Source organism: Rana temporaria, chromosome 9 (genome assembly GCF_905171775.1).
Source record: "Rana temporaria chromosome 9, aRanTem1.1, whole genome shotgun sequence".
Taxonomy (NCBI): Eukaryota; Metazoa; Chordata; class Amphibia; order Anura; family Ranidae; genus Rana; species Rana temporaria.
This window is the reverse complement of record NC_053497.1, coordinates 111610696-111636034: the sequence shown is the minus strand read 5'-3', so window position 1 is coordinate 111636034 and position 25339 is coordinate 111610696. Positions and strand designations below refer to the sequence as shown.

At 46.8% G+C, this 25339-nt stretch overlaps 1 protein-coding gene across 2 annotated transcripts in view; it reads right to left on the bottom strand.

Annotated features, from left to right (window-relative positions):
• The window catches only part of GPSM1 (G protein signaling modulator 1), a 582328-nt gene that overhangs the window by 324375 nt on the left and 232614 nt on the right, over positions 1-25339 (bottom strand). For both annotated transcript variants that reach the window (XM_040324133.1, XM_040324134.1), the window contains one exon: positions 15701-15809. In XM_040324133.1, the coding sequence (XP_040180067.1) occupies positions 15701-15809 (109 nt within the window). The remainder of the gene's footprint in view (positions 1-15700; positions 15810-25339) is intronic.

The window sequence follows — 25339 nt, the reverse complement described above, 5'->3', positions numbered from 1 at the left end:
CCGAGAAATGGTGGTCGACGAGACCGCCAGGCCCTTTTGTGGACCAGACACCGAAACAAAAGAGAGTCAGAACTCTGAAACAAAGCCGTAGCAGGCTGGTACACCCGCAAAGCGCGTACCACACCTAAAAAATGAAAGGCAACCTCCGTAGGATGCGCCGGCCAAGGACAGAAAGATGGAAGAACAATGTCCTTATTCCGGCGAAAGGCCGAAACCACCTTCGGAAGAAGGGAAGGTCGCGGTCGCACCACCACCTAATCCTTATGAAGGATCAAGCATGGCGGCTTGCAAGACAAGACCGCCAACTCAGAAACCCCTCTAACAGAGGTAAAGGCCACTAAAGGGGCCACCTTCTGAGATAGTGTCAAGATGATGGTAGACCGAAGCCGTGGCTTTGTCAGGCTGAAACTAGATCAGATGACCTTGCAACCTCCTCGACCACGAGGAGAAGCATAGCCTGATCGCCTAAAATATTAGGACAATGAACGGTAGACAGCACCTGATATTCTGAGGCGGTCTCCCACCCAGGCACTAGCCAGGCCTGACCCTGGGTAGCTACCGAGACTAGACGAGAGCGGGCACATTCAGGGAAGTGTGGCCGTGGGTCCACGCAAGTCCAGCGACTCAGGGCCTACTGGACCCACAACCCGTGAGGCTGGCATCCGTCATAAACACCGACCACTGGAAGGAAGAAACAACTTTCCGGACCGAAGAGTCGGGGATCTCCATCACCAACATACAGTACCACCTCGAAGGAGGCTACCCACAGGCCCTGGACCAGCAGGTGCCCGGAGAGAAGACCGATTGCGTGATGCCAATATCCACCCCGTGTGCCTAAGACCATTCTGATACAGAAGCCCTGGATAACAAGGGCGCAGCATTCAATGAAGCATCACAGACCTATATGAGGCCCTGGACCAACTGGTCCGCTAGCCTAATAACTTCGGGAGAGAGTCGGTGCTCCTCCACTGTCTGGTGCAAAATGCTCACTACGTGAGTGACTGAGAACCCAGAGTAGTGGCCACAATAGGCCGCAAGTCAGACCCCAGCATGGTAAACATGGAACGGGTCAGTACTTCGGACCTTCTATCAGTCAGATCCATACAAGCGGGGGTTCCCGCAATAGGGAGTGGTCACCTATACATGACACCCCAGAGGGTCCACCACCGGAGAAGAAGCCCACCTTTTGAAAAGGCTCTACTCAAAGGGGCACTGAACCGCCCGGCGGTGAGGGACTACAAAAGCCCTCAGCGGCTTTTCTCATTCCGCCTCTTAGAAATTATCAAAGAAGGGCACAGAAGGAAAAAACCTACACAGAGCGGTCTGATTTGTCTGATCCAAAAAAGACAGAGCCCTCAGCGGAAACCCAGCTGCACTATCCAGCTTAAGAGAGTCCCTTGCAGTAGTGAGAAGCGCACCCATAAATGCCTTATCCTGCTTTTTTTTTTTTTAACTACCCAGGTACCTGGTCCATGGCTCCATAACAGGAGCATTTCCCAGGGGATAACAGGGGAAGGGGGCACTCTTTTACCGCCCTTCCACAGTCCACCCCCACCCTGGCACAAACGTGTCCAGGACTAACAATAAAACCTCTGTGGGAATCCCAGGTGCTAACATCTGCTGCCACCACCAGCATGTTGGGGAAGGACCCAGATACTGACTCCAAATATAAATAATATTTACATAGTGTATATGTATAATATGCACACCTGTCCTTACAAATAAACAGAAGCTCCTAGAGCCCTATTCAGGGCATCTCACCCACTTGCTGCGCTGACCAGGGGTACCCAGGGGACTCACCTCAAGTGGAGACTGCCCAGTGCTGCCGTCCGCTCTCAGCACACAGCGTATGAGAGGAAAAGAACCGTGAGGTAACTGTGCGGCATCTGCAGGGACCTGTGTGCGCCGTATACAGCACTATATGGCTGCCGAGCGTTCAGAACGCGGCCACAGGAAAATGGCCGACCGCAATGTAAGCTGCGCCATAGCCGGCCAAATGGCAGCAAAATGCCGCGTTTAAACAGGAAAAGCCTAGGGCTTTTTAACAGTGAAAAACCCCTCACAGAAAAGCCCCATACAAAAAAGAAAAAACACAGGCCAGATAACAGTCCCCTCAGGAAGGCCCCCCCCCTTCTCTGACAGTGGCAATGTTAGCAATGCAGCAAGGGAAAAGGAGCAGGGAAGGGAGGAGAAGAGGACCCCCAAACCCCAGGAATGCCCAGCCGTACCAACCCATCGAAGCGGGAGGGACCGTACTTACCTATGCGAGCGAGGACTCGCTGACGCATTCCTGACAGAACTACAACCGCAATGGAGGTAGCTGTCGGCTCGGTCCACTGTGAGTGAGACAACACCACAGCCCAGTCATATGTGGACCTCGGAGCAAAGCTCACCGGCCACCCCAGGAGTCATGAGGTATGGTGTGGCAGACCCAACCTCTTTGCAAAGGTGTGCCCACAAGGATCTATATTATCCAGCCTGTCTCTCAGCCGACTGTTAAAAGAAGATTCTCCAAGAAAAAGTAAAATAAAATTTCTCCTCAGGGCGCTGGGCCCAAAAGGGAGCCATACGTCCTTCTCCTTGCTAGGCAGAATGAAACTGAGGCTGCATGCTGCAGTGAGGAGGGTTATGTCTGGAGGGACCGGGGATGTTCAACTCTGTTAATGTAACATGTATTTAATTATCTAACATGTTTCTGCCTAGTCCTCTCCTGTAAACAGGGAACATAACCCACTTGTCAAGATTTAAGGAGCTGTGTCCGTCCATGGACGATAAGAAAAATCCTTTTAAGTACATCATGGGACACAGAGTTAAGCTAATATTCATTACCTACTGGGTTATATGCCATCTCTAGGTGTATGGCCACTGGTAGACAAAGTCTTAGACAGGAAGTGATTCCCTATATAACCCCTCCCATAGTTTTGTAGCAAGTACTGAATCCTCAAATCCTCCTGTGTCCCATGATGTACTTAAAGAAAAGAATTTTACAGGTAAGTATGATTTTCTTTTTCATGCATCATGGGACACAGAGTTAGGCTAATATTCATTACTTGCTGGGACATCCCAGAGCAATAGCCTTGAGGGGAGCAAATGGGAGGCTAAAGGCTTTTTTGAAGAATACCGACATGGCCGAAATCTGAACTCTGATTGTACTCAAAGCCAATCCGATTTCCACAGTTGACTGTAGAAAAGAGAGAATTCACGTATTTCCGAGGATGCCATTTTCTGGCTTCACACCAAGCAATACAAGTCTTCCAGACCTTATGATAGATTTTCCTAGAGACAGCTTTTCTAGCATTCACTGGGGTAGACACCACTGGTCCCGAGATGCCACGGTCCATCAACACCCTGGCTTCAATAGCCATGCCGTCAAATTTAGAGACTGTAAATTGGGGTGGAATATAGGATCTTCAGACAGTAGAACAGGGCGACGTGGAAGTGTCCATGGCCCATTTATTGTCAGTCTCACAATCTCTGGAAACCAGGGCCTTCTGGGCCAGGCTGGTGCCACCACAATGACTGGATCTCCCTATCTCTGAATCCTGAGTAACAAATGTATAAGGAGAGGGACCGGAGGGAAAGCATAAACCAGGGAGTCCTGGCTCCGTGGAACTACCACTACTCTGCTCTGATTGCCAGAGGATCCCTTGTTCGGGACATAAACTGCTGTAGCTTGTTGTTGAACCTGAATGCCAATAGGTCGACCTCTGGCGACCACGGGGCCACCAACACGTCCGTTGTGTCGACCCAGGGGTCTCTTGACCGTGCCACAAACCTCGACACCTTTCGATTGAGTTGCAAAGCCAGCAGTTCCGTGTCAGGCGTGCCCCACCTGTTGCAAATGAGTTGAAATGCCCCTGGGTGTAACGACCACTCTCCTTGGGCCAGCATCTGGTGGCTCAGATAGTACGCCTGACAGTTTTCCACACCTGGGATGTACACGGCCGAGAGAGAGCCGGCATGCTTTGTTCTGCCACCTCAGAATGTGAGCAACCTCCGAGGCTGCTGCCGAGCTCCTTGTCCCCCCTTGATGGTTGACATAGGCCACTGCCGTGGCGTTTTCTGATTGGATCCTGACTGGGCACCCCTGCAGGCTCTGAGACCACCAAGAAATACAATGCCTGATCGCCTGAAGCTCCAGCACGTTGATCGGAAGGCAGGATTCTTCCGGTGTCCAGCGACCCTGAGCTGACTGCACACTTCAGACGCCTCCCCAACGGGCCAGACTGGCGTCGTCATAATCACTGTCCACTGAAGGCGGAGAAAGGACTTTCCGGCCTGGAGGGTCGGAGACCTCAGCCACCAGACCAGGAAGGCCATGACCTTCTGGTCCACTCGGATCTGGCAATCCAGGGACAACAGAGACTTGTCCCATTTTTTCAGAATGTCCTTCTGCAAGGCACGAGTGTGAAGTTGAGCGTATGGTACCACCTCGGAGGCCACCATGAGGCCCAGGACTCGCATGCAAAAACGCAGCGAATACCTCCTGCGGGAAGACAGCAGTCTCACCGCTTCCTGCAAAGTTACTAGTTTGTCCGAGGGAAGAAAAAGTTTTGCCTCTAAGCAATCCAGGACCAGACCCAGGTACTCCTGCCACCGAGTCGGCACCAACACAGAATTCTGGAGGTTCAGGACCCAACCGAAATCTCGGAGAATCTGAATGAAAATCGCCACATCCACCTCTAATTCTGAGCTTGAGGCAGCTCTCAGAAGAAGGACGTCCAGGTATCCCACTATAGCCATACCTCACTGTCTCAACAAAGCTAGGACCGGGCGAGAACCTTGGTAAATACCCTTGGCGCTGAGGCCAGGCCAAAGGGAAGAGACACAAATTGATAGTGGTCATCCCCAACCGCAAAGTGGAGGAACCTTGATGTCCGACAAATATGTTGACATGCAAGTACGCGTCCTTGATATCCAAGGAAATCTCCCGGATGGAGTGCCGCTACCACCAAGCACACCGATTCCATCCTGAACTTCTGGACCTTGACAATGCAGTTCAGAGCCTTGAGGTCCAGGATTGGGCGGACCCCTTCCTTCTTTGGGACCACAAACAGGTTTGAATAAAACCCATCAAACCTTTCCAGCTGGGGCACAGGCACAATCACTCCCCGTGCCAGCAGATCCTGCACGGACCCAAACAGGGCTGCCCAACGAGGCGGGGGCGCTGAAGGGAAAAAACCTGTTTGGAGGGTAGGAGAGGAACTCTATCTTGTACAACTTCGCAAACCCACCGGTCAGAAAGTAGCGAAGACCACCGAGCCGCGAATGTGTGAAGGCGACCCCCACCATTGTGTGGCAGGCTGGAGCAATCTTCATGCAGTCATGCGGTCACAGGTTTGTGCGCAGGCTTGTTGGGCTTGCGAAACCAGGGACGCTTCCGTCCCTCAGCAGGAGCCTCGTCGGTCTGGGAGCTCTTACCCACAGCTCCTGGCGGACGAAAAAGCCGCTTATGAGCGGAGAAGGATGGCCCATGCCTACGGCATGGCGCTTTACCCTTTCTGGATTGCGGAAGCAGAGTACTCTTACCGCCCCTGGCATCCTTTATGATGTCGTCCAGGGAGGCTCCGAAGAGCCGTTCTCCCTTGAAAGGCAAATCAAGTATGGCCTTCTTGGAAGCCTGGTCCAAAGACCAGCATTTTAGCCAAATCAAACGACGTAGAACCACTGCAGAGACCGAGGCTCTGGACAGCAACGGAATGGTATCCAACGCTAACTCACACACAAACTTGAGGTCCTGTACCAATTGGTCGGCCAGGTCTACACAGGTCAGAGAAGCCTGGTGTTCCTTCAACTCATGGTGCAGCATCTTAGCCCACTCTGTAAGCGTGGCCCACTAAGGCACCAGCGACAGCTGGGCGCACTGCTGACCCCACTACCGTGAACAGAGAGAGGGCCACTGCCTCAACTCTCCGATCCGCCGGGTCCTTGAAAGCAGGCGCACCTTCCACTGGGAGCGTGGTAAGGGACCGACACCGCTGCAGATGAGCCCGACTTATCTTGCAATTTAGGGTATCACGCACCATCATTATAAGTGGTCCAACCAGTGTCCTATCATGTGCTAACCCGGACACAGAGTCATCCTCACTGTCCGTAGGTTCGTGGTTCATAACCTCTGACACCTCAGAACCAGGGCTGGTAGCCAGGCCCGAATCTGAGTCAGATAACTCCCCATTAGATAGTGGGGGGAGGGGCGCTTTTTACCCCCCTTTTTCCAACACACCTCAGCCACCCTGGCCACAAAGGCCTCCAGGACTACGACAGCAGATACTGCAGGCGCACCAGTTGCTATTACAGGCATGTCAGGGGAGGAGGCATCCACTTTGGATGCCGTAACGACCACTCGTCTGACCCTGGGGGACCGGAACCAACCCACCCTCCTTGCTGCTTATTATAAAACCGACCCTGGTGGGGAAGAAAGAAAAGCTGCCCAGCAATGACCGCCCTGTCCTGACAGAAAGAAATCCCCTGGAGCCGCAGCATGTGTCTGAGATATAGCAGGAAAGAAACCGGCTGGATTGCACTGCCCAGAATGCTGAGCCTGTCACTAGTGAGCGAAACCACCAAAAACATGGCCGCCGAAGGGCTGCCCTGCAGAGAAATGCATGCGTACTCCGGGAAAATGGCTGCCGTAAAGTAAACAGTAACAAAAGTGCACAGACTCTAGGAAAATGGCCGCTGTATGATAAACAATAGCAAAAGCACGCAGACCACAAGAAAATGGCCGCCGAGCTGCCCCTCCCATAGAGTAAGAAGGCGCGCAGGTACAAGAAAATGGCTGCCATACATGAGCATAAAAGCATAAAAGCTAAGGGAAAATGTCCGCCGTGCAGCAGAAAAAACACAGTGACACAGGCGATGCAGGCAGGGCAGAGCACAGTGCAAAAACCACTACCACTGGGACCCTCGCGTGCCGGGGGGAGATTCCCCCCTCAGGAGCAACCTAGCGGACAGCGCGCAGCCCCCGACAGAGAGTGGAGGCCCCCCAGGTGAGGAAAACCCGGAACGCAGCAGGCCCCTTTGGCATGAGGAGGAGGGGTGGGAGGGAGAGAAGAAGGGAAGGGAGACAGGGACCCCCTATCAACCTCCCAGGGAATGTCCAGCCATCCCACCACACCGAGGCAGGGGGGAAGTACTCACCGATCCTGCAAAATAATTTTTGCTGGAAGCATCCCACCACGGACCCACCACCCGAGCAGTATGGAGGTAGCTGTCGGCCCAGCACACTGAGACAGTAGATCATATGTGTGCCTCGGAGCGCAAAGCTCACCGGCCACCTCTGGAGTAAATGTGGCATGCTCTAGCTGACCCAGCGCGCAGCTAGAGGCCTGCACACGCTCGCTGGCCGAAACTGGAGTGACTACAAGGAACTTACATCCAGCCTGTCGCCCAGTCGCAGTTTTTTTTTTATAATCAAATTTTTACTATTATTAACTTCAACGTTCCGTTCAACATTGTACATTCTTATGCTCCATCATTTACATAAAAGACACAATTGAACATTGCAGGAAAAAACTAGACAGAATTTGTCTTATCAAAAGCTTATCAATTATTCTACCCCCCCTGAAAAAAAAAGAGAAAAAACTAAAGGAAAACCTAAAAAATAAAATGAGTAGTTCACCCCCCCTGGCTGCCATGGAGTATGTCTGCTCTGTCCTTACCCACTCCATTCCTTCTACTTAAATTGTGTGTTCTCCGGGGGCGTGGCCAGGCAGCGGATGTAGCCGGACGCATCTGAAGTGAGCTCTGCCGAAACTCCTCTCAAAACTTTGCGGAAGAAGAATCCGATCGCCTTAAAGCACACCGGAGGATCCCTTACGGTTCCGGGAACGTATACATACCTGACCCGGCGAAATTGTCCCACGATGTCGTCCGGTAAACGACAGCTTGTGAACAAGCCTGCAGAACTCATGGCTCAAAATGGCGCGTATGCAGGCCGCACTGCCAAGGAGAAGCACCGCGAGGCGGCTGAAAAACTGTTCTCTAAGCCTCTGCTGAAGGATCCCGTGGCATCCTCCAGTACTCCTGAGGATTCACCAGGCGGAGGGTCTGAAGCTGATGATACAGTACCTCCGGAAGGCTCGGTGCAGGCCGGACTAGTATGGGACACAGTGAGTACTCCAAACCCTGCTTCAGCTAGGCCCCAAGGCACAGAGAGCCCTACTATAGAGGGAGAGCCCACGCTGCGGGATATATTTACTGCAGTGACATCATGCAATGTATCTATAGCAGTACTGACTACGGAAATAAAAGGGGTGAGTGAAGTCTGAAATCTCGTTCCTTAGACAAGATGCCCAAAAGATGAGGGAAAGAATCTCCGCTTTGGAGGAAAGGGTGAGCACCATTGAAGATGATATGGGGCCTACGCAGAGGGACCTTACCTACAATAATCACTTAATAGATCAACACGCATCTCGGTTAGAGGAATTAGAGAAGAAATAATGTGAGGGCCATAGGCCTGCCTGAAAAAATGGAAGGGTAAAACCCTGTGGAGTTCATTGAGAAATGGCCGATTGCTGCATTTGGGTGGGAGGCATTCTCTCCCATGTTCTTCCTTCGAACGGGCACACAGGGTGCCATCTAGACCCCCGCAGCCGGGAGCACCCCCGAGGCCATTTTTGTTTAAATTCTTACACTACAGTGACAGAGATGCTACACTATACAATGCCAGAATCAATCCGACTGCCCTAAAAATTGACAAATGCTAACGTTTCCGGACTTTTCTGCTGAACTTCAGAAGAAAAGGGGCAAGTTCCTGGATGTTAAGCGCCGATTGAGAGACCTGGACTTGAAATACGCAATGTTATACCCTGCCCGCCTGCGGGTGGAGGTGTTCGGCTCAGTGCAATTTTTTGACTCCCCTATTACTGCTGCACAGTGGTTAGATTGAGAAGAGCAATCGATCAGAGAGGCTAGGGGCAGACAACCTGCGGACTGAGGATGTGCAGGCCTGTATTAACGTGGAACACATTTACTTCTTCCAAGATGTCAGTTGAGAGGTGGTTACTGTTCACTTTGGTTACCAAGGCCCAGAGTTTTGCTGTTGAGAAGCTTTAAGACACTGTGGTGCGCTTCCACTGTTGCCCCCGGAAGGGTTGTATCAGGCCCTGACCAATTCCGTGACTGAGTTACACTAGCCATGTTGGCTGATTTGCACTTGCCTCTGTTGAGAGAAGATTTTACCATGGCCTGCTCCATGGATGTCGTTTTTTACAATTTACTCTCCTTCTTGCTCTCCCTGGCCCATATACCACATAATCATGATACCGTGAGCCTGCCCCATGATATTTACTTGTCCCACTCTTACAATCTGTTGAATGACTCTGATCTGTCTCTTATTGTCTGGATGGTCAATAACTTTGCTCAAGACCACTTTTACTTACCGTATTTCCCGGGGTATAGCGCGCTCCCGCGTATAGCGCGCACCCCTAAACTTGACCCGGATTCCTGTGAAAAAAAGATTTTTTGTACTTACAGTTTTGGTGTCTTCCGCGGCGTCCATCGGCGGCCTTGTCGGGTCCGGCGTCCGTCTGCGGCTTTGGGTGTCCTCTTCGTTGGGTCCGGTGTCCTTCTGCGGCGTCCTCGCATCGTCCCCGCTCCGAGTTTGAATACTGCGCCGACATATACCGAGCGCAGTACACTCGTGTATCGTCGGGCAGGCTCGGTTACTCTTGTGGTGACGTCCTGTACGTCCAGGACGTCAACGCGAGAGGCGCCGAAACTGCCCGAAGATACACGAGTGTACTGCGCTCGGTATATGCCGGCGCAGTATTCAAATTCAGCGCGGGAAAGCGGGTATCGGCGTATACCGCGCACCCACGATTTTGCCCTGATTTTCAGGGCAAAATAGTGCGCGGTATACGCCGATAAATACGGTATGTACGCTGCTAGCATATTATCCTGCTCCTAATAGGCTTTCAACACAATGTCTAATGTAACCAGTTGCCTCTCATGGAATGTCCGAGGCTTAAATGGCCCGGTCAAGCGCCTGGAGGTGTTGCACGCCATTAAGAGGCTGGGTGCTGAGGTGATTTGTTTACAGGAGACTCATTTCCCTCCGGGGTCCACTCCAAAGATTGCGGTCAGGCAGTTTTGCCACCAATACCATTCCACCCACATGGTTTACTTGAGGGGAGTGAGTGTCCTGATTCGTCGGGGCACCCAATATACATATATAGATGCCAAGATAGATCCCGAAGGTAGATACGTCTTTCTATACTGCTCTCTTTACGGGGTGAAATGTGTGTTGGCGGGAGTGTATATTCCACCTCAATTCTCGTCTAGGATATGGACAGCCGCACTCCAGTAACTTGAAAAAGACGTGCCCTTTATTGGGTACAGGAAAAAATGCACTACAGATATCAGCACACAGTGGGATAAACAGCTGACGCGTTTCGCATTGAGTGTCAATGCTTAATCATAGCTTACTATAGCTATGATTAAACATTGACACTCAATGCGAAACGCGTCAGCTGTTTATCCCACTGTGTGCTGATATCTGTAGTGCATTTTTTCCTGTACCCAATAAAGGGCACGTCTTTTTCAAGTTACTGGAGTGCGGCTGTCCATATCCTTATTGTTTTTGCACATCCTGTGCATTGCCAGCACCCATCTGCTTCTGAGTGGACATCAATTACCCTAGTGAGCTCACCTGGAGCGGCAGCTCTCTTACCTGTTTCAATTCTCGTCTAGTGTACTAAAAGTATTGGCAGAATTTATGTGTTGTCTTCCTGGCATTCCAGTGCTAGTCCTAGGGGACTTTAATAATCTGTTGGATTACGAGAAAGACAAATTGAAGCTTAATGTGGGGGGAGGTGGGTTGGAAAAGAGGGGTTCCACACCTTTTGCTCGTTTGGTGGAAGAGCTGGGTCTATCTGATGTATGGAGAATGCATAACACTGATGCAAAAGTTTATTCCTGTCAGTCGGCCTCGGTGGGGGGATTATCAAGGATTGATATGGGTCTTGAAAATGGTCTTTTATTGCCTCTAGTGAGGACGTCTCAATATCACCCAAGACACACTTCCGATCATTCTCCGTTTACGGTGGATCTAGGTTTAGGGGGAAAGAGGGGCAACAGTCTCTGGAAGCTCAACCCGTTCTGACTGTCTCTCATTCCAGAGTCAGAGCCAATCCCACTGCTCCTTACTGAATTCTTTAGAGATAATATAGGTTCAGCAGATCTTCAGATGGTGTGGGATGCGGCTAAAGCCTATATGCGGGGCCAATTTATTAGCGCTATCAATCATATTAAGACTAACACCAAGCAATGGGAGACACAGGTATTCGAGGAGGCACGGGCGGGGGCCGACGGCCTTCCTGCTGAGGTTTATAGTAGATACTCAGAGCAGCTCATCCCTGTTCTATTAAAGGTTTACAATATGGCCTTTGAGACTGGAGTGCTTCCCCCATCCATGAATGAGGCCCTCATAGTGGTCCTGTTGAAGCCTGGGAAGGATCCTCTCTCCCCGGACTCCTACAGGCCTATCTCCCTCTTAACATTTGATGTGAAACTACTGGCCAGAGTCTTGGCCACTAGGCTTTCTAAGTGTATCCACCATGTAGTGCATAGGGATCAGTCAGGTTTCATTCCTACGAGGTCCACAGCACAAAACCTACGCAGGCTGTTGCTTAATATACAGGTCCCAGTAGACAATCCAGGTAACAGGGCTATATTCTCCCTCGATGCGGCCAAGGCATTCGATTGTGTTGAGTGGCCATATCTGTGGGAGGTACTGAATAGATTTGGGGTTGGACCATCTTTCTTGAAATGGGTTCAGTTATTATATAGCTCCCCGACGGCAAGAATGAGAATTAACGGGGAAGTCTCAGACTCCTTCCGACTTTTTAAGGGGACACGGCAGGGGTGCCCTTTGTCGCACCTGCTGTTCGCCCTAGCTCTGGAACCCTTGGCGATACACATGAGAGCCTCGCCTGATATCACTGGCTTTAACAGGGGTGCTGGGCGGGACGTAATTTCTCTATTTGCAGACGACACACTAATATACCTGGGAGATACGGGGGGGTCTCTGAGAAATGTGATGGCTTTGATCGCGGACTTCGGTGACCTATCGGGCTTCAGTATTAATTGGAACAAATCGGTGCTCATGCCCTTGGACCCCTTGAAGGACCAATTGCCTGACTGTGCCAAAGATATATTAGTAGTGAAGGAATTTAAATACCTGGGAATTCAGGTGACACCCGACCCTGCTCAGTATCTCTCTTTGAATTTGACACCATTATTGCATACGTTCAGACAGAAATGTGCAGCCTGGAAAAAAACTCCCCCTGTCGGTTACAGGTAGAGCAAATCTTATAAAAATGGTGTGGGCCCCCAGCTCCTGTATGTTTTTCATAACACCCCAATTTGGATTCCGCATAAGTGGTTTGCGCAGATTGATGCCCAGTTCAGGGATTTGATTTGGGGAGGTAAGGTGGCTTGAATAAGACTCACTACGTTACAATTAGCCAAGGATCAAGGGGCAATGGCTGTCCCACACGCCTGCTACTACTTTATAGCGTGACAAATTCAGCACCTGGGAAACTGGGGGGAGGTGGATGTAGGGGACCCAGTAAGAGCTCCATTAATCCCGTCAGGATCCGAGCTCCCGGCTATATCACACTTAGAGGCAGGGTTCACACACCTAGAACAGACTCTACCTACTGTGGTTTTACTAAACACCCTATGGAAGTATATCCGGTCTAGTCTTGGCGTCAGGGGGGTGTGCCCTTCACTCCCATTTGGAAAAATTCATACTACAGGGAACTTTTTAAACTTGAGGGCTTCAGACCCTGGGCTAATGTGGGAATTCATTACATTGCTCAGCTATTTGTGGGCCCAATCCTCAAGTCCTTCGCAGATCTGAAGGATGAGTTTGCGCTGGATAGAACTCAGTTCTATAAATATCTACAACTGAGACATGCTGTCCAGAGCGAGGGCAGGCTCTCCCCTATCTCGGTGATGAGACACCCCCTCCACAATGATGTACTATTCAACAAAGACAAAAAGGGCATTATCTCGCAGGTTTATTCTAGACTGATTAATGTTACCCACAATGCGTCCACACTGCCGTGCAGGAAGGGGTGGGTAACTGATCTGGGCCCCATTGATGGTGATACCTGGGAGCTGTGTTTAACTTCTGCCCCACTGGTATCGGTATCGGCACAACATAGACTTTCACACTTATTCCTACTTCACAGAGTTTATAGGACCCCCGCTCGTTTACACAAGTGGGGTATGAGAGATTCCCCACTATGCCCAAAATGCAATGCACAGGAGGGGGACCTACTACACATGATGTGGAAATGTCCTAAACTTTTCAGATACTGGCAATTTGTTATTAACACTATATCCCAGGCGTATGGCTTTCCGGTGCCCCATGACCCAGTGATTTGCCTGCTAGGCGCCCTCGAGGTGCCGTCACTTTCTCCTAACGGCCATACTGCTGTACTTAGACTGCTTTATGTTGCCCGGAAAGCCATTGCTAGGTTTTGGATTACCTCTAGAGTGCCAACAGAGGGACAACGGGTGAAGATGGTGAATAGTTTGTTAATAAGGGAAAAACTTACATACCAGCACAGGAATGCTCTCAAAAAATTCTACTCCTTATGGCAGCCCTGGCTAGACGTACCGGGGTTGGGACCAACCCAATTGATTATGGATAGGCTATTACTAGGATATCGGGTTAAAGGATGAGACAGGGTGGGGCAAGCGGTTTTATAGAGGAATCTACTATTTTCAGAATACGGCCATAGAGACAGGACGTGGTGAAATAGGGCTATATGCAGGTTGTGATTATTGTGTTTATATACTAGTTGCAAATACAATATGGGTGCTAGATATTGTTAATGTACAGGATGCAAATTCATTTGGCTGTGTGTCGCTTATGTTAAATGATAGATGGGTTGTCTACAGTATTGACAGTGTTATGTATTTAATTACAGGCAATTCCCGACTTAACTCCGAATCAATCCTGGGGTATATGTAATCTATTCATGGAATAGGCGGATTTGTCTATTTCCCTTACACTGCTAAATTTCTTTTAAAATTGTTTGCAATGTCCTTGATTGTACTCCTACTACATATGTATGCATCCCAAAGTATTGTATGATACAATACTGATTTAAAAAAAAAATTGTGTGTTCTCCTACTGTGTCCTTCTATACCACATAAGCAAAGGGAAAAAAAAAAAAAAAAACGGAGTGCCTACAAGAAACTTACATCCAGCCTGTCACCCATTTGGCAGTTGATTGCAGATCTCAGGATCATAGCATAAAAAAAACTTTCAAAAAGCTTAAGAAAAGCATAAAAAAACTATCAGACCAAGGGCCCATAGGGAGCCAGGTCCACTCCTATGCTAGGCAGAAAAAAACTGAGGCTGCTGTGTGCAGGAAGTGGAGTTGTACCTAGAGGGACCGCCCCCCGGGCGGTACTATACGGTTTAATGTTTTATTAACAGTTTAATAGTGTTTTCTGCCTAGTCCTCTCCCGATAAAAGGGAAATACCCCATTGTTCAGTGATTCTGCCAAGGGCGGACTGACAACTCATGGGGCCCCCAGGCAATAGAAGATTATGGGGCCCCCGGAGTTACAGATGGCCACCACGCCAGGAGGCAGTGCAGAGGCGGGGCAGCTAAAATCTCTGGATTTTCACATCAAAAGCATGTCAGTTTCAGACATATCAGGGACAGATGTAAAAAAAAAAACACAGATTTTTACATACTGTCCCTGGTTTTTCTGAGCCTGGCAACCCTGATGGGGCCCCCCAGTGGCATGGGGCCCTTGGGCAGTGCCCGAGTGACTCAATGGTCAGTCCGCCCTGGATTCTGCCGTGTCTGTCCATGAACACAAGAGAAATCAAGTTTAAAAGACTAAATTACAAAGAGTGCAGTGTGCCATACTTTCAAACCAATAGACTTGGCAACATATATGTTGTTAAGTACCAGATATAGTAAGAGTGGAGGAACACCATACATCCCATACTTTATTATATTTCAAAAGGGCAACCTCTATGTTCGTACACTAGTTTCTCAAAGGGCAGGACCTGATTCACCAGCTGAATTCATTTTCGGACAGATGGAGGACTGGGCTGAATCAATTTGAGTGCAATAGGCCTGCTGTTTTTTTAACGTATCAACCAAGGGGATACAGACTTGTGCATGGATGTCCCAGCTGCATTACCATAGTGAACACACTGGGAGAATAAAAGATTTTAAAACCCCTGCACACGGATCAGCTTGCTTCACCCCTGTTGTTTTGAACAACTTACCGCATTGGTGTACCTGGTTCCCCTGTCCCTTCTGTGTGGATGTAGGTTGGTAAATGTGTGTGCAGTTCTGAGCTCAGCTGTGTACATTTTAACTTGTGACAACGTTGTCCCAATTTTATTGGTAGTCTGGAAGGTGGCTGGAGAACAAAAACCTTGTTCAGTGTGCATTTGTATATTATTAAAAAAGCTTGTACTTTCTATAATACCGCTGTTGGTTCTTCTATACCTTCTTTCATCGAGTGGCCATTGTTTGACCCTCGGTCTGCTTTTTGGTTTGATTAGTTATTTTGGGACCATTAGGACCCTTTCACACATGCTGTCCTACCAGGTCCGCCTGCTTGTTTTTCAGGTGGACCTGATCAGACTCTCCAATCACCTCTATGGAGTGACTGATTTAATCTGTGACACCCCCCCCCCCCTTTCTCCACTCACCTCACAAGAAATTTCCATGTGTTTTCTAGCATATCGCAGGGCCTCTTCATGGTTACCCAATGCCACGTAGGCATTTCCTAGACTCCACGATGCCCGTCCTTCACCAACCCTACAAACAAAAGAAGAGGATAGCCAGCATGTTTTTTCTGCATGTTGGAGAACCACATAGTTTTAAAGCAGGGCCTAAACAGACAAAGACTTATACTGTTATCTGTACAGTCGTTAGTACTTTTACAAATAGTTTGAGGGTATTAAAAATCTTTTTACATTTAATCACATCTGTGTACCATTTTCAATCCTCTGATATTTTTTGTGCTAGCAGACATTTCATAGATCTATGCTGATACCAGGACATGAACACAAATTTATGTCTAAATCTCAGAATTGGTAGTGATGGCATTGCTTGCAGTACTGCAGGAAGGTCAGAGATTGCTGTGACATGGGGGTCACATTGCAGCATGTACAGTTATCTCTTATCTTTGGCACTCCTTAGAGGCAAAGCCAAGAGCCTTTTCTGTTCAGTGTTCAGAGATGAGCCCTAGCAGCTTTGACTTGTATAACCTTCTTTTAAACAGTCACTATTGCAGTGTGTGTAGGAAGCAAGAGAAATGTGGGTGCTTGTTTGTCATCTTCTAGGCCATCACAACTTAATACAAGTCTGATGTTTAAATAAAAATATAAGCTTATTATAATACTACCCATATACACTAATCGGTCTGATGTGTAGTATTTTTATCGCTCAGTGTAAAAACTACAGACTATTACACAGAACTAGGGACGGGCTTTGCTGAAGCCACCGAGTTACCTGATTTTCTTTACATGCTTTTAATGTCTTCTCAAATGTGAGTGCCCATTTTTACCTATACAAGAAATATTTTCTGTTTAAATGGTATCAAACCATGTGGCCTATTCTTTCTCCTTTTACCAATAAACTATTTTGATGAATCGCCTTTGAGTTGTGGTCACTACATCCTGGTTGAATCCCATTGGTGACAATATTGTGATGGACCTCTGCCTCATATGTCCATACTGGAAGTTGTGTATGCTGATATACTTTTCTCCCCTGGGTATGCTACACCAAAAGCTCTGTTGACTCATTGGGCGTATGCCTAGTTGGGTTCAACACGTCTGGTAAGCCTTTTTTTCTAATGGTGGTGGAATATCTACAGACAAACCGGTTTACAATCACTCACCATGGAAAGTCACTTTATCCACTGGAATCACTTTATGGACTATATATATATATATATAAACATGCACAAGCACTTTCGGTTCTATGTAAATGTTTGTTGCGTGTGAACATTTGATTTATTTTTTATATATATATGTTTCATGCACTTTAATGACTCTCTGCTATAAGCAATTGTCTGAGTAGTAGGAGTTTCAGCCTTCTAAATGATCAGATTCAGTGCTGCACTATACCACTTTACTACACAGAACTAAACAAGGTGTGATGAACATTTTTTTACAGATGCTCTTTTGTTTGCAGCAACTGTCCCCCAAAAATATACCACCAGCCTCCACTGTAAAGCTATGCTTCATTCTATGGGGAAGTTACTTGGCTTACAATGTCCAGTGGATCTACATCCTAGGTGATAAAGGGACTCTGAGGCTTAGTTTATCTAATTGTACATTTTTTTTTTACATTTTAGAGCAGAGATTGGTTAGACTGTCCCATTGGGGCGATTTTCCCTCACTTCCTGTCCTGGAGACACAACAAGGAGTGAGAGAAAATCCAGTAATCAGGTGTCCAGGTTTGAATTCACCTCATCTGTTCTGATGACAACTGTACAATATTGGATTTCTCATCTCTTTCTGTCCTAGTGATAATGTGGGACATAAACAGCCATATAATCCCCTATACCCTTCTTAATATAAATATATATATATATATATATATATATATATATATATATATATATATATATATATATATACACACACACACACACACACACACACACACACATACACACACTGCTCCAAAAAATTAACACTTTGAAAACATATCAGATCTCAACAGGCAAAAATCTCACGCTAGATATCTATACCGATATGGACTGGGTAATGTGTTAGGAATGAAAGGATGGCACATCATTTGATGGAAATGAAAATTATCCACCTACAGAGGGCTGAATTCAAAGACACCCCGAAAATCTAAGTGAAAAAATTATGCAGCAAGCTAGTCCATTTTGCTGAAATTTCATTGCAACAACTCAAAATGGTCCTCAGTAGTTTGTATGGCCACCAAGTGCTTGTATGCATGCCTGACAACATCAGGGCATGCTCCTAATGAGACGACGGATGGTGTCCTGGGGCAGTGTTTCTCAACTCCAGTCCTCAAGGCACCCCAACAGGTCATGTTTTCAGGATTTCCTTCAGATGGAACGGCTGTGGCAATTACTAAGGCAGTGAAACTGATCAAATCACCTGTGCCAAATAATGGAAAGCCTGAAAACAAGACCTGTTGGGGCGCCTTGAGGACTGGAGTTGAGAAACACTGTCCTGGGGTATTTCCTCCCAGATCTGGAACAGAGCATCACTGAGCTCCTGAACAGACTGAGGTGCAACCTGGCGTCACCGGATGGACCGAAACATAATGTCCCAGAGGTGTTCTTTTGGATTTAGGTCAGGTGACCGTGGGGGCCAGTCAATGGTATCAATTTCTTCATCCTCCAGGAACTGGCTGCCTGCTCTTGCCACATGAGGCTGGGCATTGTCGTGCACCAGGAGGAACCCAGGACCCACTGCACCAGCGTAGGGTCTGGCAATGGGTCCAAGGATTTCATCCCAATACCTAATGGCAGTCAGGGTGCCATTGTGTAGCCTCTAGAGGTCTGTGCGTCCCTCCATGAATATGCCTCCCCAGACCATCACTGACCCACCACAAAACCGGTCATGCTGAATGATGTTACAGGCAGCATAAAGTTCTCCGTGGCTTCTCTAGACCCTTTCACGTGTGTCACATATGCTCAGGGTGAACCTGCTCTCATCTGTGAAAAGCATGGGGCACCAGTGGTGGACCTTCCAATTCTGGTGTTCAATGGAAAATGTCAATCGAGCTCCACAGTGTCCGGCAGTGAGCACAGAGCACACTAGAGGACGTCGGGCCCTCAGGCCACCCCCATGAAGTCTGTTTCTGATTGTTTGGTCAGAGACATGCATACCAGTGGCCTCCTGGAGGTCATTTTGTAGGGCTCTGGCAGTGCTCATCCTGTTCCTCCTTGCACAAAGGAGCAGATACCGGTCCTGCTGATGGGTTAAGGACCTTCTACGGCTCTGTCCAGCTCTTCTAGAGTAACTGCCTGTCTCCTGGAATCTCCTACATGCTCTTCAGACATGGCAAACCTTCTGGCAATGACACATATTGATGTGCCATCCTGGAAGAGTTGGACTGCCTGTGCAACCTTTATAGGGTCCAAGTATCGCCTCGTGCTACCAGTAGTGACACTGACTCTAGCCAAATGCAAAACTAGTGAAAAACAGTCAGAAAAGATGAGTAGGGAAAAAAATGTCAGACACCTCCACCTGAAAAACCATTCCAGTTTTGGAGGTCGTCTCATTATTCCACATCTAGTGTGCCTGTTGTTAATTCCAATGAACAGAAAAGCAGCTGAAATTGATTAACAACCCCCTCTGTATACACCCCTCCCCCTCTGCTACTTAACCGACCAGATCAATATCCCAGAAGTTCTGATTCAAAAGTGTTTCTTTAAATTTTTTGAGCAGTGTATATACAAATAGGTTTAGTCCTATATACACTTCAGTTATAGTCCAAGTTTCGCCGTTTTTATTCACCTGTGAAACGGGAACCTTGGAGCATAGAAATGTATACCAAGATTAAATCTTAGAATAAAAAATTAGGGTTTTTTTTAGTGATCGGATACAACAAATCAGAAATACAGTGGAATGTCTCGGAGCACAAAAAAAACGAAATTTCCGAGTGGAGGCTTTGAACACACATCCATGCTGCACCTGTACATCTGGCACTGGCTGTGCCTTAAAGCTGAAGAATAAAGCAGATATTATCCCAGAATCATGACTAATCTCAGAGCTCTTGCATATTACTGTATCGCAGAAGTCTGATCTATTCTGAGATACTTTTGCATTCTGACTTTTTTGATTACAGCATACTTTAAAATATCATTATTCTGTCACATTTATCTAACATTTTAATTCTTTAAAAAAAGGCAATTGCTAATGGAGTGGCATTTACTTTTTTTCATTCCAAAAACTGTATACCCCACTGCTGCTCTGTAAAAATAAACTTTTCAGCACCGCAGCTGTATACACTGTTCAGCTGTGGAGGAAGCATGAATGGAAATCTTAATTTTTTTGCTGGAGCTAGGCAAAAATTGTTCATCTGACTCTATTAGGCATCTTATGGGGAAAAAAGGTGCTTCTTCAAAAAAAGCAGATAGGTCTAGTAAAATTTGTGCAGCCATTATGTAGCAAAAAACACTCATTTGGTGTGAATTAAAATTGAGGCAAATGGCAGTGGGCAGCGTATAGCTGCAGCTTGTCCCAGCTATGAGTACTTTCCCATAACAACAAGCAATGGCAAGAGAACTGCAGAGGAAAAGGGCACATGTCAGTAGCTGCATTCTAATTGTCGTTTATTTTCTTGGGAAAAAAGCTCACAGCCAAGACAAGCTGCAGATAGGGATCATTTGTCCCCTTCATAGCTGTTGTTGGATTGGCCATGGCCGGAGGGGCGAGAGGCAGGTCAGACCCTACAGCTAGGGTTAGAAAGCACTAAGGCCCCTTTCACATTGAGGCATTTTCATGCGGTACAGCGCTAAAAATAGCGCTGCTATACCGCATGAAAAAATCATGCCCTGCAGGCTTCAATGTGAAAGCCCGAAGGCTTTCACACTGAAGCGGTGCGGTAGCAGGACCGTTCCAAAAGTCCTGCTTGCCGCATCTTTGGAGCGGTATGGGAGCGGGGTGTTTACCGCGCCTTCCTATTGAAATCAATGGGAAACCGCGGTAATACCGCCTGCAATGTGCCTCTGCAGAGGCGCATTGCGGGCGTTATTAACCCTTTTCGGCTGCTAGCGAGGGTTAATACCGCACCGCTAGTGCCCGAACATTGCGGTAAATAGGACGGTATAGCGGCGCAACAAATAGCGTGGCTATACCGTCACCGCACCTCCACTGCCCAATGTGAAAGCAGCCTTACAGAGGACAAAGTACTTTCTTCTTTAAGTGACAAAAAGGAAACTTGTTAATTCCCATTGCCATTGTTATTTACACTGTATTAATAAGAATGGCTGATTATATTATGACTTGGACTCCAACACTGTGCTCTGTCCAGTCATAGAACTCCCTCTTGTGGAGAACACTTTCATCTGTATTATCGGAAGCAATAAAATATGCAATAAAGCTTTAGCATTAAGTTATGCGTTAAGCTTTTACTGCCCTTGGTAATTTCACCTAATTTCCTCTCCCTGTGACTGCAGGACAAGAAGTGGAGAAAGCAGATGTCCTGGCAGATAATTAAAATTAAATTAAACCCACATTATTAAAAACTATTAATAAATGCTGTATTACATGCTGTCCATACTCACTGGGTCTCTATGGGATTTTATTTTCTGTATTCTATAAAAAAACTGGTTGATCCTGCTGTTCTATATCTACCCCTTCTGTCCATGTCCCCACTGCAGTTGGGAATAGAGTAACACATGTAGGTGCATACACAGTGGTAAATGACAGCCCACTGCCTCCCTTCTCCTCCTCCATGCCCATTAATTAGCCACAATGGGGGCGAGATATTACATGCAGATTGATGGAGGCTTCACCTCCTTGTCATTCTAAGACATGGGCTGGAGGGGTGTGAAACAGCCTGTGACTAGAAGAAATCCACACACACTGCTTTAGCAAAAAAAAAAAAATTCCTTTCAAATATATATTTGTATGGCAATTTAAAAAAGTTTTTATACATTAATTTATTTATTTTTACTCTGTATTCCAAAAGCAGTTTTTTTTTTCTTTGAACGTGTGACCAGCAACAGAGGACGAGAAGCTTTTCCTACCACTGTTGCCCTGCAGACAAGCTGGGTCATGTTTTATTAAAATAATTACAGTGCCATCATCCACATACAGAAAGAAGAGATCATGTTAATTACATTGTGTGTGTTTAGTATCACATTCGGTAATCTCCCCAGTGGGGACACAAACCACAAATAAAAATTAACAGTCCAAAACCAACAACAATAAAAAATGTTTTGGTTAAAGTCTGTGGCAAAAATCACCACTCATGCATGGTGGATCAGTACATGTGAAATCAAACATTAACTTCACCAAGGCATGCTTCTGATTCACCACTCACAGAAGCTGGAAGCATGCAGTTCAGTGAATGAGATATTCATCATGCAGCCGAGAATGTTTTGTCTAAGATTGCAAAGCTACTGATTATCAAGCCTTTAAAACAGTAAAGTGGCTTTTATGAAAACCGGGAGAAGGACTGGAGAGAGAGCAGGTTACTCACTTGAAAGCTGTGCATTTTTACTAGTAATATTAGGATTTTTAATAACAGCTTACCTGTAAAATCCTTTTCTTGGAGTACACAGAGCCTCTATTCATTACATAGTGGGTTGTATGGTCACCAGAGGTGATTGGACACTGGCAAAACCAATGAAGACAAGTTCCCCTCCATATAACCCCTCCCATAACGGAAGTACCTCAGTTTTGTAGCAAAGCAGTAAGGTTTCCATAAGAAGGGGGGACCTCTGTGTCCTGTGGTGTACACCAAGAAAAGGATTTTACAGGTAAGCTGTTATTAAAAATCCTATTTTCTTTATCGTACACCACGGGACACAGAACCTCTATTCATTACATAGTGGGACGTCCCAGAGCTATGAGTAAGCATCTTACGACGTGAAACATGTTAGCCATTTTTAGTCCTGTTGTTCAGTTTTTCATCTTGACTGCACCATTTTGGATTGTGTTTTGATCTGATTTTATCCAAAAAAAGACGTAGTTTAACAGTGCGGCAGTCTATGATTTTTTCCAATTCCAGGGACGTCCCAGAGCAATGCTTAATGAAGGGTGGGAGACACAGATCAAGCAGGCTGCTAATGGACAAGAAGCCCTATACTGCTGCCTGTAGCACGCTACGCCTGAAGGCAGAATCCTCACGTCCTCTTACATCTATTTGATAGAATTTGGTAAATGTATGGACTAAAGACCAAGTAGCAGTTTTACAGATCTGAGCCATCGAAGCCTGGTGATGCACTGCACATGAAGCACTTATTGCCCTGGTCGAGTGCACCTTAACAGGAAAAGGAGGAATCTTGTTCATTAAACCATAAGCTTGAATAATTACTTGTCGAATCCACCTAGAAATGGTGGATTTTGATGCCACTTGGCCCTTTCTGGCACAATAAACAAAACATCTAGAGAGTGCAATAACTTTTCCCCCGCTGACCGCGGCTCAGGGAAAAAAAAAGGCAAAACGATGTCTTGATTTAAATGAAATGCCGATACCACCCTTGGAAGAAAGGTAGGATGGGGGCGTAGTACAATTTTGTCCTTGTGACAAACTAAATAAGGCTCTTTATAAAAGAGAGATGCTTATTCTGATACTCTTCTAGCAAAAGAGATAGCAATCAAAAAGGCCAATTTCCTGCTCAAAAGAATCAAAGGATTATGGCAGATACGTTCAACCGGTTGCTTTTGCAAGACTGACAATACCAAGTTCAAATGCCAGGAACATAAGGGAGACTTGACTGACGGATTTATCTGCAGTACTCCCCGAATGAAAGCCCGTACTAGGGAATGAGATGCCAGCCGTCTCTGAAAAAAGACCGATAGAGCCGATATTTGACCCTTGATGGTACTCAGGGCTAATTTCATCTCCACTCCTAATTGACAAAAAGCGAGAATCCTACTTATAGCATATATCTTTTGAGAATTCCACTCTCTGGATTCACACCAGGAAACATGTGCCTTCCAGCGTTAATGAGTGTAGCAAGAACTGGATCTGAGAGGCCTTGTTTCCTTAAGATGTAGGTTTCAGTAGCCAAACCGTCAAATTTAGCTTTTGTAAGGAAGGGTGGAACACTGGACCCTGTGATAGCAGATCGTGACGTAGTGGAAGCACCCAAGGTCTTCCTACTGCCAACTTTATGATCTCGGCGTACCAGGGTCTCCTGGGCCAATTCGGGGCCACTAGGAGTACTGGTATTCCCTCCTTCTTGATCTTGCACAGCAATCTCTGTAAGAGAGGGATCAGAGGGAATGCATAGATCAGTGAAAACAGATTCCAAGGAATTATCAGAGCATCTGTTCCATAGGCCAAAGGCTCTCTCGTCCTGGACACAAAGTTGTCCAACTTCCTGTTGAGCCTGGAAGCTAGCAGGTCTACCTCCTGGGTCCCCCATCTCCAGCATATTGCCTGAAAGACATCAGGGTGGAGAGACCACTCTCCTGGAGACAGTTGCTGGCAACTTAGATAGTCCGCTTGCCAGTTCTCTACCCCTGGAATGAAGATTGCAGAAAGACAAGGAACATGTTCTTTTGCCCATGTCAGAATCCGATTGACCTCCTTCTGGGCATCCCGCTCCGGGTGCCTCCTTGGTGATTGATATAAGCTACTGCAGTAGCATTGTCGAATTGAATTCGAACAGGGTGACCCTGTAACCTGTATGTCCAGACTCTGATGGCTAAGTATACTGCCCGAATCTCCAGTATGTCGATGGGCAGGCTCTCTTCGGATTTGGCCAAGGTACCCTGGGCTGAAGCTTCTTCTAACACTGCTCCCCAGCCTAAAAGGATGGTATCTGTAGACACCACCTTCCAGGTGATTTAAAAATAATTTTAAAAGAATAAATCCGCGCCAATTATCTAAAAGTGATTAATTCAATTAAATTATTAAGCTGCTCCTCTAATAGTAAAAAATATAATTCTTACTACGAAGTGATATGTGAAAAAGGAGGGCGCTAGAAAGTGATAAGAAACACTCATAAATATTAAATATACTAAAGTGAGAAAAATACAAATCATAAAATTCTCCCAAGTGGATAAACCAGTGATATACAGTTAGTGGTAATAAATCTTTAAAATAAATCACCAAAAAGTATTGCACACATAATATAAGTCCATAAAGAAAGTGTTTGACTCTTTCTAAGAAAGAATATACAAAGCAAAAAAGATAAAAAAAATTCCAATTGAAAAACCCCAAATAATGTGATTAATTTCCAAAATCCATCCACCAACAAAAAACAAAATCTTGCTGTAAAAGGATTGTTGCCCAGACAGTGCAAACTTGTTCCTTCACCATACGCAAGGATAAGACACCCAAAGTGCACAAAAGGGGAATGTGCTTACCAGACTCAATGGATCTTTTTGATTAGAAAAAGATCTCATGCGCTTAGCAGGAGCGTGCCTGCACACTTGGCCATAAACGGAGATGTGGGTATTGGCTCAAGACCTCCATTGCAGAGATGGAACATGGAATGAAACAGCCAAAACTTCCATAGTGCAAACCATTTAATAAAATAATAAAATTACAGGAAAAAAAAGGCCAAATGGCCGCTTACATCAAAAGGTGCCCAACCCGGCACCTTTTGAAGACGTTAATTTTACGAAACGTACGTCACGGCGCAGCCTGGTCACGTGTACTGCCTACGTCACATT